Raw genomic sequence first — 15,310 nt, 5'->3', positions numbered from 1 at the left:
GGGAAGCCCTAGAAGCCATTTTTAATATGAACTGAAAGAGATGTTGTTATTTCATCTAAGTATCAACATGAGGGAAGTTTTTAATTAAATATAGTCTATAATTCTTTTAAAAGTGATAATGTTCTATGCAGAGATCTAATAATTTTCTTTTTCAGAATTATGTCTACTCTGATTTTTCTATTTTGTTGTATATACCATTCTCTGGTAATTGGAAATGATAAAATTATACCAGTGTCCTATAGTTTTCTGGCAGGATTAGCATTTGGCCTTTCAAACTATTTTCCTTCCTATTCATATAGTGCATAAGCTGAGCTGATCATCACCAAGGCAAACCATGGTCAATAAAAAGTTACAAAATAACTTTCACTTTCAAGCTATTTATATAAGAATTACTAACAGATAAGCACAATTTCTTGGCTTCCAGCTCCTACCACGTCTACTGCAAAGATTCTTTTGCCAAACTAACCTTACCATAACCTGATTTTTCTGAACATCAGAATTTTGTTTTTAACTTCAAGCTTCCTGTACAGAGAGAAATACACAAAGCCTCACACACCCACTTCCCAAACGGCTCTGTAATGAATTGGAAGAAAATGTGTAAAGTGACTTTCACGATGAAAGCAGTGCTGCTAGGCAGTTCCCATATATTATTTCTTTAATGATGCTGATTTATTAATTTAAGGGAACAACTGGGCAATGTAAGGGAAGCAGAAGCAGAGCCTTCATTCTAATTGATTATTATTTCAGTTGATTATTGGAGATAGAAATCTGTGTCCAAAACAAGGGAACACAAGTCTGCTGGACAAATGAAAAGTCCTGGAGCCTCATAAGTACTCTCAATTATTTTTGAATCTGAAACAGATTTTTTAGGAGACTCACCCAGGATCCTCAAAACTCCAGATCGACAAATTGTTCTGTTGTTCTGTAGCTTCTTGAAATGTTAAGCTGAGGCCTTCCATTGCAGGTGGATGGCATGGACCTCAGAGATGCAAGCCATGAACAAGCTGTGGAAGCCATTCGGAAAGCAGGCAACCCTGTAGTCTTTATGGTACAGAGCATTATAAACAGACCAAGGGTAAGCAAACACAAAGGGCAAGGTAGGCATATCCAAACAGTATTCAACTTGGAATCTAATGTATCCAGGGCCAAGTTGTTTCTAGGACCCGAGATCGAGTCTTGAAATCTCAGGAGACTTTTTAGAAGTTTATTTTGCTTTTTTTTTTTTCCCATTGAGTTGTCCTGGAAATCCCTTCTACCATGTTTAACAGACACTTGAAGCCTGTTAAAAACACACAAGTAGGATTCATTGGTGGCTCATAGGCATCTAGATGGATAATTATTAGTGTTCACTCTAGTCATAAAATATTTAAGTTGTTAAGAGGGTTGTGGTGGAGTCATTCAGGTTGATAGTCTGTGACGTCTAGTCAAGTCCCTTAGAAGCCAGAGAGATTTCATTTTCTTTATAAATTTATTCTCTGGACAGAATTTCCAGTTTATGCAATCTCATGATTTCCTGTGCATGATCTTTAATGTATTTGTCTATCCCAGTGAACATTAACTTTCCACATGATGGATTTTGTTCAAGCTGTATGTTTATATCTAGTGATTTCATACCTGCTGTTTCCCAGCCATCATCACTGACTGTATAGCTCTCATTACCGTATAGCCCCTGGTGGACAGAGACCTACTAATGCATTTTACTGTCAGTTGTCACAGGTGAAGTGGCTTTAAAAAATGTTTTAGAAATTCTAAGCACATTCAGTGAATGTTGTTTATGAAGATACTAAGTGAAGCTTTGTGTATTCGATGTGTTGAAAATTACGAAGATGAAAATTATGCCAAGAGTTTAAAACTGTTTTTTTCTATTTCTTCTTTATGCCTCGGTGAAAAAAATAATATTTTCCTGTGCAGCAGTTCTTGAATATTTTGGGGCCACATACCCCTTAGAAAGTTCTTCACATTTATTGCAAAGTTTGCATAGCATTTCAGGAGTTTCCTAGATGTCCTGAGGCTCATAGAGAATTTCCACTTCTGGATTTAAGAACCCCTGTCATACTGAATCTCTTTGAAATACCTCCTTATTAGTTTTTAGGGTTTGTTGTATTTAGAAAGATAATGTTAACACATGTGAGGGAAGTGAAAAGAATCATAGAAAAAAGAATCATAGAAAACTTAAAATACGTAATTTTATGTATAATACATTTAATTTTAATTCTTAAAATTAAAAATTTAAGATAGCAATGCTCAAGTGAACAGGTTTTTAGATGAGATCAGTAAAAGGAACTTGTCAATATTCTGTGCCCTGAGAAACAAAGTGACCAGATTTATCCTATTGGTTTTTCCCTTTGTTGTCAAGACAGGTGTAGCTCTGGTCTGAGTTCACTGTAAGAAATGAAATAGTAGTTCTTAATGTAAGCAGTTATCTTCACATCTGCAGTTTTTAATCATTTGGTTGTTGATTGTTAGGTGATAATTATCCATTCAGATGAGAAAATCTGCCAAATGGTGGGGCTGTATCATCTTGCATTCTTTTCAGATGCTATTCAGTTTGTTTAAATAACTACAGATCTTTCTACGTTTGTTTCCATTTGTTGTGTTAAACAGACACAGTATGATAATGTTGGTAAATGGCTGTTTAAGTTAAGTTAAAGCTATTTTTTGTGTGTGGGTGGGTTTTATTCCTTTTTTTGTTTTATTTTTAATTTCCAACTTTTATATCATTTAGAACAATACTATAAACTGCTGAATAGGATTCTCAGATTACTTTTGAAAAAACTACAAACATTTCTTTCAATGCTAGTCACATTTTCTAATGCACTAGGAAGATATTTTTCTCATGCACCTGGAAAATATTCCTATTTTATTATCTGAGGTATAATGAAGCCTGATTTATAGCAATTATTCCAGAATAAATCTTGCTTAGAATGACATGTGTAGTCAAATGATACGTGACAGGGTTTAGGACATGGTACCCTGAAATACGACACCTTGGCATATTGAATATTTAAACTGAAGTTATTTGAGAAAAGGCAGGTGCTGGAAAGACTCTGACCTCCCCCTTCTCTGCTGAAGCAGGTCCTAAGGCTCTCCTGAGAGGTCTTAAGGAAAGGAGCATCCTTATCTCCAGACGAGGAGGAATCCTGGGAGGAATCAGAATGAACAGGCCTTGCTAAGTTTCCCCCAGTTAACTACACTTAGCTCGTGCTGTTTTGTCCTATCATATTTTCTGTAACTTTCTACTCTTCGTAAGACCTCCTATAAAAACACTCAGACTTAACCATTTCTTCTGGTCTTCATTTCCTTATGAAGGCCCCATGTCATGCAAAACTTACGTTAAATCAATACACATGGTTTTCTCTCGTTAATTTGTTTTTCGTTACAGAGGTCCAGGCAAGAATCTACGACAGGTAGAGGAAAGATATTTTTCCTCCTCTACATACATATTTTGCTTTGGGAAATCAGAATTAATTTTGCATTTAAGATGAGATCTACTTTGTTTTTAATGATTTACTTCCCTATGAAAATAATGATGTCTCCAGGAGTCTAAAGGGAAAAAATTACACATACATAAGAGTCTCTTGATGGGAAACGTTTTATTTTTGGATATAATAAAGCTTCAAGAAAAACTGGTACATAGACTGTGAAAAGCCAGTCAGTCTCTTTGGCTCTTAAACTGTTCGAGAATTAGAACTTCCCAGAACTAGCCCTGATAATTCCACCAGTATGACACTTCAAACTCAGTCTGACCGCATTGTCGCATTAAAGGGTGGGTCCCACTAATACGGGCCAGAGGATGATTTTGCCTTCCCTGTGCTTCTTCTTAGTTAATAACGTTTCTGTTTTCATCAGCCCTTGGAACTATAAACACAGGTTTCATCACTGAGTTTTTAATAAGAGATATAGTCTGTTTCTATAAATCCTTCCCTCATAATAGAGTGATCTACTATTTCATTTGCTGTGCTCATCCTGTACTTTTATACTCTCCTATCAGGGCCAAATTCTAATCCTTAAGGGCTGCAAGTTGAAATAACAAAAAGCAAAGCCAAACAAAAAAAAACAGAGCTCTTTTTAAATATTCCATTTCTTCCCATTATTATTTTGATTTATATTGTTCTACAGAATTATAAAGGAAATGTAAAACCTGACAATTCCATGTGTGAGGATTAGAAATAATCTACTTTCCATAGCATTGAGTTACTTTGCCTAGGATTGTGTTTTTAATCTCTGCCTAGTCATTTCTTCCACCTTAATAAATGGTCATGTTTTTTGGCATTTGTGATCTTTTTTGTAAAGCAGGAGTTTGACATTTTAAATTGAAAAGCAGAGAGAAAGTTGAGATGAGCAGAAATGTCAGTGTGCCCATTACTTTTACCCATCTTCCTTCTGTAGGAAAAACATTGCAAGAAGAGCAGATTGAAAGGGTGATGTGGCATAAGCTTTAGTGCAGGCGTATTGAGTGAGGATAGTCTTTGTAGAGTGTTCTCTCATACAGGGTGGTGTCACATGACAACCTCTCCCTACTCTTGATGCTTGCCAGTAGGGCTTTTTTATAGAGAGAAGTAACACAAACATTTAGTTAGAGCCAAAATGAATTTTAAACGTCTGCAATTTCCCCTGAAAGATATAGTCAATAAAAGAAAAAGATAGCAGTGTGAAAAAAGAGAAGAATTTATTGTGCTAAGGAAATTACTTTTCTTTTTTTTTCCTTTTTTTTACTCTGAAAATGCTACATTCTCTCTGGCAGTCATCCTGCCTGTAATACGTATATTCAGCTGCAGTAGTCCAAGCTCAGAGCATATCACAGGCGAGCCACAAAACCTGTGTGAACACTGTAAGGCAGGACTTCAAAAATTACCCAAAGCCTCATAAATTCCCCAGTAATATGGGAACGTTTATAGGAAATTTATATATATATATGTTCCTAGCTCCACAAAAAGTGGGCAGAAATAGAGAACACCACTGTACAGCAGGTCATTTCTTTAAAAATTGTTGATTTCATTTTTTAAATTAAAGAATACTGTTGATTGAAGCAAACTTAATATCTAGTCAAGGTATGAAAAGTTTCCTTACTGGGAAACAAGATAACAGAATACTGAAGTTTACCAATGGACTAGCGGACAGATGTTTAATTTGCACTCTGCAACAGATAGACTCTTTTTTCTTTGTTTTACCAAAAAAGCATAATTTGCTTTTAAGTGTAAATGAAAACCTTTTATGGTTTCAATTTTGAAGCATGTTTACTGATATGCATGGAACATGTGTTAATATAAGTGGGTGAAATATTTGTGCTTCTCTGTCGGTGATAGTGAAGACACTCAGTGAAAACAAAAGAAATTTGGGATCAGTTTGACAGACTTGATTCCTGTGTGTTTTGTGACCAGATTTAGATTTGAGTGTGGATTCAGGTTGCTAGAGGTAAACCCTGAGTTCTACGCTGTTTGATAAGATGTTATTAATTAATTATGAGATCTGACAGGATCTAGTGTTGCACAGTTATTTAAATCAGCAATTGCTTTGTCCTTATAAATGAGTTGTTTTAAGTACATTTCTTTTGCGCTCAGCGCCTCTTATGTTTCCTTTTAGAAATCCCCTTTGCCTTCCTTGCCGCACAACCTTTACCCTAAGTACAAGTTCAGCAGCACTAACCCATTTGCTGATTCTCTACAGTTCAACGCTGACAAGGTTGGATAATGACCGTTGTCTTGCCATTGCCTTTTGCCAATGTTTTGTTCTTTGTTGCTACTGTGCCTTTGTCCCAGTTCAGTGTTTACTAAATTTGGGCAAGGATTAAAAAAACAAAAAACAAAAAACTGTGTGTTTGGAGTGGGCATGCAAATCCTTTCTTAAGCACATTTTCTTGCCAGAACCTATTCATTTTTATGGCTGAAATTACATGGCCCTTCTGAAGAGTAAGGGAGAATCGTGAGTCCAATGCCTTTCCTATATTTTGGTGTGAGTTGAATTTTCAGATACATAAATTTTTGTTAGTTGCTAAATGTATGAGCTACTTTCACACATAATTTCTTTAAAAACCTTGTATTGGTTTAAATCCTTCTCAGACTTATACAAGGTAGTCCTAAAAGCTCTTCTGTTAGTTAATCACTCCATACATAATTGTGTATATGCAGGATTTTGTTGAATATTCATAAAGTATGTCCGTGTAAATGCCTTACGAGGAAACATGGAACTGTTTCAACATTTGTAAATCTATACTTGGATATTCTCATATTCTGATGAAATTATAAATCCAAAATTGAAACAAAAACTTACAAGAACTTGTATACTATAATTTGATCGTGAAAGGAAGAAAGCTGTTAATTTTTTTCAGGAAGCATTTTATGAATATTCATTGGATTTTTCATGTTATTGTAATATGGATAACCAAAGATGCTATATCTGAAGGAATATGTTTTCTGTTACTGTAGGCATTACAGAATTCAAGTAGAGTTCTCTTCCGTTGTTCCCCAACTAACCCTTTTGCTCCCACACCATTTAAGGTTTGTCTTAATGTGAAATTTTCACAAGTAAGTGGGTGTGTTACAGTGTGCTGTGTGTGTACGTTATACTTGTGTGCATACATGGCATGGAATGATTTCAAGTACACTTTGTATTTTTGCCAATGAAGGCTAAATGGTCTTTGTTAAAGAGTTGTATTTTCACTGGTAAATTTTAAGAAGTGTCAACAGCAAGCTAAATTACATGATCTCAGTAAGAATGAGAGTATCAGGGATAATAAAATAGAACACCTAGTTGCCCCTTTAGTAAATGTAGGCTTGTATTAGCTTTATGATTAATCAATTATGTTAGGGCACCATTTGAGTTCATTCACAGTGCGAAAATGTTCTGCCTAAGTAAGATTCTGAATAGTTTTTAGACAAGCAGGTTTTGTTTGTTTGTTTGTTTGTTTTTAAGGAAAATAACAGCTCAGAAAAGTTATGCAGAGAGTAAGATCTATAAAATATGCATCCATAAATTCATTAAAATTATGGCAAGTTTATATTAGATTTTGTTCCACTTTTTAAAAATGAAATGGGCTTAATTCATGTCTTCTCACATTTTCCATTGTTAGGTAAATTTTTTAAAAACTTTTAACCAGAAAAATTCTAAATTACATGTTCCTTCCTACCCTAGTATATTTAATGAACCTCCATTGGATCAAATGAAGTTTTTTATTTGTCTGTTTATATTTATTTGTACATTGCTAATTTGAGAGTTTTATGGCACAACACTTGGGAGGATAACAAGGATTCTGTTTCTATTAGTAGTTTTTGTCTGTTTGGCCAATGGTATGTAAACCAAACAGTTTAATGTAGCAGATTCTGTGACTTGAAAAATCTGTTGCCCCTAAGTGTCTAAAAATCAGCTCACCTGTGCTTTGCCGGAAAAATAGTAATTCATGTTTGCCAGGATCATTTTTGGGGTAGCTTAGCATCCAAAGTGTTTTCTGAATCATCAAAGAAAGATCACATTCAGTGCCCTATAGTTTCATTTTTAGGTATATTTTGATTCTTGACATTAATTATTCTTAAGTATTTGTACATGCCTGTTATTTAGTGTGTTCTCTAAGAAATATTTCTTAGTCACAATCTTTTTCCAGATATACACATATAAAACAAAATAAGGTATATCAGAGGGATTTTTATATAGGAAAAAAAAAGATAAAACAAAGAAGGAAGGAAAAATGTATGTTCAAGGCATCAGGGACAGCCTGACCGCAGTGTTGGGACTTTAGCTGGGTACCTCTGACCCTTGAGTTAGGTACTCTCTGTCTTAACTGTAGAAATTGGAGGAGACAACATGATATAATGGAAAGTGCATTGGATTAGGTTAAGAATTAAGCAAAAAGAAGTCTAGTATCACTGGGTGATTCTGAACAAAATCTTTCACATCTCACAGCCTTGGGTTATTAATCTGCAAAATGAATAAATGAATAAAATGACTTAAGGACCTTTTTAACTCTAATATTCTGCTTGATAATCTATAATATAAAAATTTGATCAACTGTGTTTCAATTAAAGAAAAAAAGAACCTGATGATACCAAGTCCTTTTTTTTTTTTTTTTGAAATAAGACTTGTAGCCCTAAGTGACAGCAAATATACCAGCCAAACTTGGGGTTTGTATGAAGTATTCAACCCTGTTTTCCCATTTTCCTTTAGGGCTACGTTGGTAAGGGGCCGGTGGTTTTGTCCCTTAAAACCAGACCCCTGAGATCTGAATTTGTGTGCTCTTTACTAACAGTCTCCCTGGTAGATGAACCCTGCATGTGCAATGCTCATTTTCATGAATTTGTTACAAGTCAGTTTGAGAAAGGATTCAGGAAGAAATAAAAAATTCCTTAAATATCTTCTCACTAACAAGCTTTGAACTGCTTTGCTTGATTATATGATTAACTTCATTAATTTTTTTCTAGTTTCTTGGAAGCCTTTCCTAGACCCCCAAAATCTTGCCCAGATAACTTTCGAATGAGCATATTTTTTCCAAAAAAGCAAGTTTGTACAACTTTTCATCTTATTTAAGCCTTTAATTCTTCACCTTAAAATACCATATAACCATTTAATGGATTGTGCTCTGAACATACTATTTTGTTTAGTGTATTTAAAGTTTACCTGAATCCTTTCTACCATTTTTTATATATGTATATTTTCCCATTATTTAATATGTGAGATATTTTAAAGCTACTCTTTTTTTTTTTTTTTTGACATTGCAGACTTATTTCTTTCCGTTGAGTCTTCCTTCCTTAGACTGCATACCCACTGCATTCTTCTTGTTCCCACAGGCTCCCAGTCAGTCAGAATCCGAGCCAGAAAAGGCTCCGCTGTGCAGTGTGCCTCCGCCCCCTCCTCCAGCATTTGCAGAAATGAGCGAGGATCATGCACAGTCATCGGCAAGTGAAATCTCAGCAGATGTGGACAAAGAGGATGAGTTTGGTTACAGCTGGAGTAAGTTGTCTTTTTGAAATGCATTGACTTATAAGAGGTATTAAAGTAGCTCTGGGTTTCTCAAGGCTTATGTCCTGGATGAATAAGTACGTTTCACCTTCGGTTATACATGCTGCAGTTTTGTGTGGAAAAAACTGCTGTTCGTCATACTTGAATACACACATTCCTGAGACATGAAATCATGTTCTTTTTTTAAATCTGCATCCCTGTTCAAGCCCACTTTGCCATTTGTATGAGAGTTAAAAAGGACAGGGCGCTCTTTCAGAAGCTGAACTGGATGAGCCATCTCTTGGTCTCGAACAAGTCGTCACCCCCCTCTAGGCCTCAGATTCCTCACTGTAAAAATCTATTTGTTGTTGCTGGTGGAACAGCCTTGATTTTAGGTATTTTCTGTACTAAGATGGTAACATAGTATAATTGTTGAGATACAACCTTGGGACATTTGGGAAGTTGTTTAACTGCCTCTAAGTTTCAGCCTGGTGATATCCCCCTTTTTAAAATTCAGCTCCTACATTCCCTGTTGCTAACAGTGAATTAGATAATGTTTGAGGAGCCATAATGATGCACAGGAAGCATTCGAAGGCAGCTGTTATTAGGATCATGGGTGTATCTCCGTTTCCTAAGGAAATAAGCCATTTTACAGGGAAATATTAAGCTCAAAGTTCTGTGTCAGTGCTTTAAAAAGTTTCATTTAAAACTGTAATTATTTCTTTCAAGAATACTACAGTATATGCTCTTAGGAAGTACAGAGCACAAAATTTGTGCTGCTAAGATTCAAGAAGGAATCAGGACACGGCAATTTATGAAATTGACGCAGTTAAGAATCAACATAGAATGCATGACATTAGCCAAATAGTAATGTTTTCTAAGAAATGATTTGTAAAGTTTGCACTTTTCTCAGTGTATTTCTAATGAAATTAGAATGTTTTGCTAATCCATCAGGGTGGCCAGAATGTACTCTGAGGAAAACATCAAATGGAATGTTCATATATTGCCATGTCACAGCCACCCCAAAACTTAATGGCTTAAGAAAACAAGTTATTATTAACCTGTCAAGGTGCTGTGGTTGACTGGGCTCAGCTGGGCTGGACCTCCAGGATGGCTCCCTCACGTACCTGGTGATTAGCGTTGGCCACTGGCTGGTTGTGCATCTGGGCCTGGGGCACCTACCTGTGGCCTTGCCCTCTCAGATTAAAGAATAAACTCTACCTCTTGAACACGTGGGATGTGAGGTATGAAAGGTCTCATTCAGTGACAGCAGGTACATCAGTGTGTGTGGCCTGATGGCTCTGTGCAATAAGAAGACCCATCCCCTTTATTCTGGATCTTTGTACCGAGCACCACCCAACATGATGTGACATGTCATGTAGATTTCCCTGTGGAAGAAAAGCTTCCACTGACCAGTAGAGACAAGTCCTCTGGATGTTCTGTTCTCTGCAAATGATAAAGTAACTTTCTGTTTTAATCACAGTCTTTTGAGAGTTTGTTAATGTGGATCACTTCTTTGGGCCTGACCACCCCAGGTGAACTGATTAATCAGATACTGTGCTCTGCACGCTGGATGCAGAGAAATTCCTCAAAGATTGGGTGCTCCAGGAAACCAGTCTTGACGCCCAGGCCGCCAGTCTATTTAGCGTTTTCTTAACTGCTAAGGATTTCATTTTGGTACAAATATGCCCTTATGATGCCATCCTAAATAACCTTCCATAGTAAAGCGTTTGGCTGTGAATTAGCTCTTACTATCTGTGGGTTTTTTGTTCTTGTTGTGTGTAGAAAATATCAGAGAGCGTTATGGAACCCTAACAGGCGAGCTACATATGATTGAACTGGAGAAGGGTCGTAGTGGTTTGGGTCTGAGTCTTGCTGGGAACAAAGACCGGTCCAGGATGAGTGTTTTTATAGTGGGGATTGATCCAAATGGAGCAGCTGGGAAAGATGGTCGGTTGCAGATTGCAGATGAGCTTCTAGAGGTAAGTTCTTGTGGAAAGCACTGAATTTACTCTCGCTGAATTGGTGCAGTGGAACCATCAGTTTCCGGAAAATCCACCCGGGTCTCATATGATGACTGAGGAAACTACCGCTTCTCTAATAAAATAGATACATTGCAGCAAATTTGGCTCTAGACCAAATCTCTACTAACTGCAGCCCATGTTCCCATTAACTTCCATTAAAAGGTTGTGACTATATAGCACGAGAAACAATTTTTGCCCCAAGACAGTAATAAAGATCACACTTCAAATACATTTTTTTTTGTGTGCTGCATTTTTATTAGGAGCTTTTGAAAAAACCAAATGGCCAATCATGCCCTGGTAATGAGACTGATCCACTGAACCTTCTAGGAGTTGAATCCCTAATGGTAGACGTCATGGGGGTGGGGCGTGGTGGGGTCAGATTTGAGGCTAAATAACAAACACAGTAATTCAGCCCGCCGAACAAAATAAACTTGTGGACCATACTTTACAGTATTAGAATTGTGTTTGCTTGATTTGTCCGTCCTCGCCTCCTGTAGGCTGGGCTCCATGTGTCTTTACGCTGCTTGAACCATGCCTCGTGTGTTTCCCTGTTGGCTAGGGAGGCTCAGTCAGCAGTGGCTAAATGACAGGATGATTGGCAGTTTCCATTAGGTACTGTGCTGCTTAAGCACATTCTGCTGCCTAAACCCTGAATCCCCTGGCACTGCTTCTCCCAGTGGCCTATTCCCAGGCCTTGAGTTTTGAGATTAATTAGGAGCCATGACAGTCAGGGCCTTCCCAGGATGATCTGTGCGGGTCACAGGTGCTTCCACAGAGCCCCTGCTTGGTACAAAGCACTCTAGAAGCTTGTCGCCTGCCTGAATACTGTCCTATAGCCAGTCCAAGTGGTGTCTCTTTAGTCCATGGAGATCAGACTACATGCATGTTATTTTAATGTTGGCTTTAAACACGAGCTTTTCTTTTCTCACCATCAAAGTCAGGTTCATGTTCTAGGAAGAAAAATATATATAATATTTTAAAGGGAGAAACAAATGTGCTTTTCATTAGATAACAAATGTGCTTTTCATTAGATAGGATGATCAAAATGTGTGAAGTTAAAATTCTAGGTTCAGTTAATGATATTTATTTCTCATAGATCAATGGTCAAATTTTATATGGAAGAAGTCATCAGAATGCTTCATCAATCATCAAATGTGCCCCTTCTAAAGTAAAAATAATTTTTATCAGGTGAGCATTTTTTCTGGTTTATTAAATATTTTTCCTTCGCCTTTCAATTCTTAATTCTTTTGAATGAAAATAAAACATATATAAATGTGTGAGTGTTGTAGTTCCAGGTCCCAGAATTTTCTCTAATAATCTGAGTCTTCAAGCTAAAGAATGAAAATCATATGAATGCTCATGATATGATAGGTCAGTGCTTTTTTCCTTTAGAAGTAAAGATGCAGTGAGTCAGATGGCCGTATGTCCTGGGCATACAGTGGAACCTTTGCCTGCTACCTCAGAGAATCTTCAAAATAAGGAGGTATGTAGCTTATGCTTGTTTTTCTGGGAAGATTTGCTTGATACACCACTTATTAATTCAGCTAACAATTATAGAACTCTTGCAGGGATATAAAAGATAAGTAAGACATAGCTGTGGCACCCAAGATGTTTATACCCTAGTATAAGAAACACTCATGTAAATAAGCACACCGCTTACATGAAGGCTACTAGTAGAGTCTGCAAAGGGAATAATGAAGGTAGAAAAGGAGTTGACAGTTTTACCTCTGGAGGGAAAGCGAGAGTAAGACTTCATAGGGGAGGTTACACATGAAGTGTATATTGGAAGTAGATGACTTGGGGGCCATAAACATTGCAGGCAGAGCACGTGGATTGAGGACTGGCCTGGAGGCTCTGGCAAGTGAAGAGAATTGATAACTGCAGAGTGTTACTAATGGTGGGAGGCAGGGAATGGGTAGGGTCGGATCATGGGGATCATGGTGCAGACTTTGTCTTTGAGGCCATGTCTTTGCAAATTCAAAGAATGAAAATTATATTTTTAAAAACTTCTCTGGAAATGGTGCAGAGAAAAATCACAGGTTGCAGGGCAGAGAAGTTAAGTTAAAGGGAGTAGGAACATTATTGGAGTAGTTCAGGGGATAGATAATGAGGGCCTGAACAAATGCAGAAAAAAAAAGAGAGAGAGAAGAAGTGGTTATGTCAGATATTTAGGACCCAAATTGGCATTACTTCATCCCTAACTAAATATACTCAGTGAGGAAAAATGACTGGTTGATAATCTGTTTATCCGACAAATATTTGTGAGTATCTGCCTTGTAATAGGTTCTGTGTTTTGGGCTGAGAATAAACTGGTGAATGATACAGACAAGAGGTATGAGGCTTCCAGATATCTAACTTAGTGACTCGATAGATGGCTAACTTTCATTAAAATAAAAAAGAGAAGCAGATATTTGTTAAAAAAAAAAAAAAAGTAGAGAACATTCTCTCTGAGGCAACTTAGGAATGAAGCGCCTGTTGGAAAGCCTGGTAGGAGTGTCCATGGAGACGTCTGGTGTAGAGTTTAGAGATGAATCCCCATAGATGCCGACTTGGGAGCCATGGGAGCTGAGGCTCTGGCCTATGGCGAATATTTAGAGAAGAAGAGGGCCCAGGTCAGAAATGTGTAATGTCAACAGTAAGGAGGAAGGCTGACAAAGAGAGGTCAGAGATGAAGAAGAACCAGGCGGGCATGTTGCACAGCAGCTGAGGAGAGCCCCGTTGAGAAAGGGTATATTCCACAGCCTTGAATACTGCAGGGAGCTCAAGTGAGAAGGTGAATAGAGTTCTTTGGATTTCCCAATTAGGAGAGTATTAGTGATTTTGAGAAAGCAAATGATGGATAAGAAATTAGGAAAGATGAGGCAATGGCTAGAGGGTGACAAAAAATTGAGTTTTTGGTGGGAGTTTTGTTTTGATTTGGACATGCATTGGATACATGCTTAGAATGATGAGTAAAAGGAGACAGGAGAGAGAGAAAAGCTTAAAATTAGAGGAACCATGATAACTATCAGTGGGAAAAGGCATAGAAATGGAAACGCTCTTCCCTAAATTAATATCTATACATTGAGTTTTTCTGTACATAAAATGCAGAAATCATTGTCTCATGCTGGTGAACTACCTCACTGATCATAATGGTGAACTGAGTCAAGTGGTTTTTCAAGATTATAAGGGAGAAAAATTTATTTTCCTATGAGTTGTACCAAATATGTCCCTTAAGAAAATGGATTTTAGTAATTTTCAGGTAAAATATTTAATAGCTCCTAAAATACACTTGATGACCAGCACAGTAAAGCATAGTGAATGGTGCCTCTGCTGGTGTTCTGTGTTTCAGTGCTTGCACCGTTTGGAGCTGGGTTCTTGTTAGATAGCACTGTGGAGTAAACCCAGGCAGTCTTGAGGAGCACCTTGTGTCTTTGTGCTCCAAAATAATTGCTGTCTAATCACACCTCATTCGTATTTTAAAGAGAATATAATGTTCATAAATGTCATGAAATAATAAAATAGTAATAAGGAATTACAGCATATGAAATAATTTTGTTTAAGTAGTCCCTGTATTTAAACAAACAAAACTACATAACACTCAGTTGCCTATTTTGTCATTTCTTTCCCTCTGTCAGGCTGAACCGAGTGTTACTACTTCCGATGCAGCTGTGGACCTCAGTTCATTTCCAAACGTGCAACATCTGGAGCTTCCCAAGGTAAATCTGCTTTGAATTGGAGTGAAATGATGTGACCTCCTTGACACTGGTGTTTAAATTCACTGGTTCTCAAAAGTGGGCTGCATCAGCATCACCTGAGAGCTTGTTAGAACTACAGGTGTGTGGGCCCACCCTGACCTCCTGAATGAGTAGCTTTGGGGGGTGCCCCCGCATCTTGTGTTTTAATAATAAACCTTCTCTGTGATGCCAGTGTGCACTAAAGTTTGAGAACCACTGTGCTAATTGATACTTGGGCAGGGACCCAGCTTTTCCTGCCTTTATGATTATCCCAAGGTATGACATTTAGTGATCCCTCCTTTGATTTATTTACCAAGGACCTGCTATGGAGGAAATAAAAAGAATAAAGAAACGGAAGTTATTGTCTTTGTCCTTCGTGAAACCGAAAGCTCAGATAACTAGAAGTCTCACCGATAGGCATCCCTGAGGTATTTGCTTTTGCAAAGATCTGAGCCTTAGGTTCAGGTGACCACTTTAAAGAAGTGGTTTGTTGAACAGATGTTGAACAGCACCTGTAAATGTTTTCAAGTGCTGCAGGCTTATGCTGGAATGCAGGTGGGCAGTGGATGAGCAGAGTAGAAGCAGAAAGAGTAGTGACCTGCTCAGGGAAGAGGAGAGGAAGGGAGGAGGTAGTGTGGTGGG

The 15,310-nt window shown here is 37.5% G+C and overlaps 1 protein-coding gene across 1 annotated transcript in view; it reads left to right on the top strand.

The window, feature by feature from the left end:
- The window catches only part of MPDZ (multiple PDZ domain crumbs cell polarity complex component), a 168,394-nt gene that overhangs the window by 128,903 nt on the left and 24,181 nt on the right, over nt 1-15,310 (top strand). Inside the window, exons 26-33 of the mRNA XM_060155075.1 lie at nt 965-1,075; nt 5,584-5,682; nt 6,426-6,497; nt 8,778-8,940; nt 10,714-10,910; nt 12,049-12,140; nt 12,345-12,435; nt 14,570-14,650. Coding sequence (XP_060011058.1) covers nt 965-1,075; nt 5,584-5,682; nt 6,426-6,497; nt 8,778-8,940; nt 10,714-10,910; nt 12,049-12,140; nt 12,345-12,435; nt 14,570-14,650 — 906 coding nt within the window. The remainder of the gene's footprint in view (nt 1-964; nt 1,076-5,583; nt 5,683-6,425; nt 6,498-8,777; nt 8,941-10,713; nt 10,911-12,048; nt 12,141-12,344; nt 12,436-14,569; nt 14,651-15,310) is intronic.

Source organism: Lagenorhynchus albirostris, chromosome 7 (assembly GCF_949774975.1).
Source record: "Lagenorhynchus albirostris chromosome 7, mLagAlb1.1, whole genome shotgun sequence".
Classification (NCBI taxonomy): domain Eukaryota; kingdom Metazoa; phylum Chordata; class Mammalia; order Artiodactyla; family Delphinidae; genus Lagenorhynchus; species Lagenorhynchus albirostris.
The sequence above is the reverse complement of the archived record's forward strand: the minus strand, read 5'-3'. Positions and strand labels throughout refer to the sequence as shown.